The sequence below is a fragment of the Pinus tabuliformis genome, chromosome 1_1, assembly GCF_031772625.1.
Source record: "Pinus tabuliformis cultivar Carrire ecotype Pingquan chromosome 1_1, CPIR1, whole genome shotgun sequence".
Classification (NCBI taxonomy): Eukaryota; Viridiplantae; Streptophyta; class Pinopsida; order Pinales; family Pinaceae; genus Pinus; species Pinus tabuliformis.
In genome coordinates this window covers 839,981,590-839,985,912 of record NC_142297.1, presented here as the reverse complement: position 1 = coordinate 839,985,912, position 4,323 = coordinate 839,981,590, and the positions used below count along the sequence as shown (strand labels likewise).

The following is a 4,323-nucleotide window of genomic DNA, read 5'->3' as shown; positions in this document are numbered from 1 at the left end:
GCTGTGTTCAGTAACGTGGAGGCAACTTTCGTTGAAAAAATGTAACGTGGATGCAACTTTCGTTGAAAAAAGGGGAGTGGGGTATAGCTATGGAATGGTCTTCTCTTGTCCCTGAACTCAACCATTTGATGCCAACATCTAGAATCTGTCAGTGGCAGAGTGGGTTAAAGCAATCTCGATGAGAATGAGATCTGGTCCACACTGCAAAGTAAAAGTGCCATGTCTCTCTGTATTTATCTGTTCATACTGGCAATCTGATTGATAACATCGCTGAATAGTTTTGGGGAGTTGCAGAGCGATTTGGGTACGGGTGTCCTCTGTCACTCGTTCATATTTGCAAATTCCCAATACACAGTATACCATTTCTAACGCTCATAACGCCGCTCCTCCAGTGGTTGCTACAGAAAAGCTCTTATAATGCTTTCATCAATCCTTCTCCCTGCATCACTTTCTCATGCTTCTTCTTCAGCAGAAGACATCTCTTCCAACAGCCTTCGAACAGTACCCCATGTTAGCATACAAAAAGCTCCTACAGAGACTCTGGATCTCGATCTGGATAGCATAATCCACCATATGTTTCATCTTTTGAAATTCATCAACAAGGTAAGGCGGATCCCAATCTTTCACATCTATTTTCTTTGAATACTTTTTTTCTTTTATTTCTTTCAAATAAAAAAATCATTTACGGTTGGCTTGTTTTCCCTATTTTACTTTCAATATTCAACTATAATATTGATAGATATTTGTTGTTTTCACTCTGTTATCAATGTCTGGTATAAATTTACATGTCAGAGTTTCAAGGACATAGTTCTTCCAGACGTAGGGTTTTAGAAGTTTTTTGAGCCACGCCTAGGGTTTCTAACGTGTCTGAAGTGACCCAAAACCTTGAAAATCTCAGAACCGGTTTATAATTATGTTTTTTTTCTGAAATTTTTACTCCACCAGATTCTGGTCACGATGAAATTCTCCAGACCGTTTTGGATAATCCATATAATATGCCACTTCTGTGTAAGATAAAGATTATCCAAAACTACCCATCTACCCATTTTCCGATCAAATCGCAAGCCAAAAATTTAGATACCTGGTATATATTGACATATCAGAGATCCAAAGACTTACTTTACGCCTCAAGGGTTCTCATGGCCTCTGGAACCCTCAATAACCTTGAAAAATCGTGAAGCGAGATCTATACCTTTTTTGATTTTTTTACTTCACCAGATCCCGGTGACAATGAGATTTTCTGAAATATTTTGGATGACCCATATAATATGCCACCTCTGTTTGGAATAAAAATTACCCAAAACCATCTTATGCAGAAATTGAGATCCCTGGTGTAGGTTTATGTGTCAAAGTTTAAAGGGCATGGTTCTTCCACACCTCAATCGATTTTCAAATTTCAAGGATTTCGAGGCCTTTTAGTTGACCCAAAACCTTCAAAAATCTGGAAATGACCTTAGATCTATACAGCCTTCTATTAAAAAATTATACGTCAAAATCCAGCCAGAGTGAAGTTTTCTTAGCTGTTATGCACAACCGATATAAGATACCCATCACCTCTTGGTGTATTTGTTTTTTACTAAAAGGCTATGCTGGAGCTTCTCTTCCCCTGGTCTTCATTTTGATTTCAATTCACCCTGGATAAAACTTTTTACCAAAATTCTATCATGCGAAAAAGCATTGACGTATTCTTAATTTTTTTTGTGAGACGAAATTGAATGTATTTCCGGTTTAGGAGGGGAATAAACTCTGCCGCCCCGACTAACTTTAATTTTTTCTGATAGCATTGTGAAATTGCTAATATGAAATATAAGTTCTTTCGCTTTTTACAGCGTTGCGCAGAAGTATGTCATTCCAGATCACTGATATATTGTTAATTTGTACTGTCAGACGAAATTGAATATATGTTTTCATTTTTTCTTAGAAAAACTCATCTCAACAACGGTCGACTGAAGAGTGTTGGCCTAGAAGCTCATCAGGATTATTGAAATTGAAAGAGTTCTTGTAGGAGGGAACAAACTTTGTTTCTGCATCAAAATTTCTTAATCAAATTAAAAGTGAATTAAATTTTAAATTTTCTGATAGCATTGTGAATTTTTTCATATGAAATATAATTTTTTTATGGTGTTTGGCAGAACGATATCTTTTCAGATCAGTGTTCTACTTCTAATTCAGCAAATACAATCGATTGGAGTCTCCTGAAGGAAATAAGGCATGCACACTCGGTTACTGCAGGGCTTCTTGTGCTCCTAAACATTTTGCAAAGATTCGAAACTGTTTTAGCCCATGGAAGTGAGTGGTTTGATCTCTTGGAGGAAATAAATGGATTATTCAAATATCTTCGGCATCCTACTGAACGATCTGGATTAAAGAAAATGATGGAAAATAAACTTAGAGAAGCCATACTGTTGATAGTGAAAGCTTCTCTAATGTTTACTCCTGCCCTCAAATTGACTCTTCTAAATTTACCAGGTGAGTACAGAGCACTAATTGGATTCTTATTCGTAAATAGAAATGTAGTTTATTAATATCTATAATTTAGAGGAGAATATAATTAGTTTGGGTTGTTTAAAATTATAAGGGGCGGCATTATAAATATGGCCAGAAATTATGATAACAAAGTTGAAACCATACAATTTTGGTTGTATTCTCGTTTTTCACACTGGTAAATAATCTAAACAAATTTAAAATCTGTTTTTCCTTTTAATGATGTTTGGTTTAAACTAGAACCATTGTTGCCCCTCATCGCTTAATCCTTACAAAATCATAATGACAATTCTGTCATATGTTTTAGGATTCACCATTATATAACAATGAATGTTTTAATCAAATGCCATTGGTTGTAGGTACTTTTCGACTGCCATATTCAGAGAGACATTTGATAAATTTGGACCTGAACATGCAGGTGAATATATTACTATATATTATGGAATGAATTATTATTAATTTTATTTGAAATAAGGTTATTATTATTCATTTATTAAAATAAAATCACTAACAGTTATGGTTTTTATTATTGTTGAAACAGTTGGAATTGAGGAGTTTTTGAACGAAGTTATTGACCTTCTGGAATGGGAAAGTGAAAAAGTCCCAGTGGCAGTTATCTTACATAATTTTGGAGTAGTGGGTAAAACCATACTTCCAAATGTTTCCCTTTCATGAATTAACATAGAAGGATGTAAATATTCCAAGATTGGGGCTTTGGAGAATATAGAATCTACTCCAAAAATAATAGAGTTACAGAAATGCATATTAAAAGATATGATGGAACTTGAAGAGCCTATTCCAGAGATCTATATTTATAAAGATGGAGAGATAGAGTTGAGTGTCATAGTACAGAAAGTGCCTGCCTTCATTTACATCGATAATGTTTTTTGGCAAAGATGAGCTTAACAACTCTTACCAAAAGATATGAAAATAGTAAAGAAGGTAAGGTTGCTTCTCACTGCGCTTGACACAGGCGTCAAGCCTTCATTTACATCGATAATGTTTTTTGGCAAAGATGAGCTTCAACATGACACAAATATATGTAGAGAGTGAAAAATATAAACAAATGTTTATGAAATAAGGAAATGTACAATGAGATGTTTGACAAAGCCAACCAAATAAATTCCAGCAAATAGCAACGGCCGTTAGAGATATGTTGTGGAGTTTCAACACTCATGTGGTGGTATTAAAAACTCTGGGCAGAGAATCATAACCTGCGAAGAGGACAAGCAGACGCTTATTTTCAAGCGATGGAAGAGAACACGGTCAACTTCCTCAGATACTATTATGACTTTATCTTTTATGTGTCACATGATGGAAGTCGCTGTATCCAATAGGTTGAATTCAGAAAGATATAATATGTAATCTTGTTTCATATGATGTCTCACTGGAAAATCATATATTACATTGTTTCATATAATGTCTCAATTTCTGTCACAATTCCTGTGACTAAATTATATATAATCATGTAAACTACCGATGTCTAACTTAATTTCTGTGACTAAATCAGTTATATATATTACTAGCAGCATTTGGTGGTTGAATTTCAAAGAATCAAACAATTTGGTGGTTGAGTGAAATGTAAGAAAAGTATTTGAAAATGTATAATTTTCTCGATGATTTGAATCTGTTGGGAAAAACGTTTTATTAGTTTTAATGTTTTCTTTCAAGCTGTCATATATTAATTGCATAATTTAAAGGTGCCTCTTATTATTAATCTAGACCCTGTGGAATTTGATGTAAAGTTGCATCCCTATGCTAGAAAGGGACATTTCCATGCCCTGTAACTTTTCAGGTTACACGTCTTCCAAATATTCCCTATTGTGAATATGTAAAAGA

The 4,323-nt window shown here is 34.4% G+C and overlaps 1 protein-coding gene across 1 annotated transcript; it reads left to right on the top strand.

The window, feature by feature from the left end:
• On the top strand, window positions 1-3,976 carry LOC149216776 (uncharacterized). The gene is made up of 4 exons (XM_089392846.1): window positions 1-603; window positions 2,133-2,469; window positions 2,844-2,902; window positions 3,026-3,976. Exons 1-4 carry the CDS (start codon window positions 418-420, stop codon window positions 3,044-3,046), a joined length of 603 nt encoding a protein of 200 aa, XP_089248972.1. The 5' UTR covers window positions 1-417; the 3' UTR covers window positions 3,047-3,976.
• Window positions 3,977-4,323: the final 347 nt, after the last annotated feature.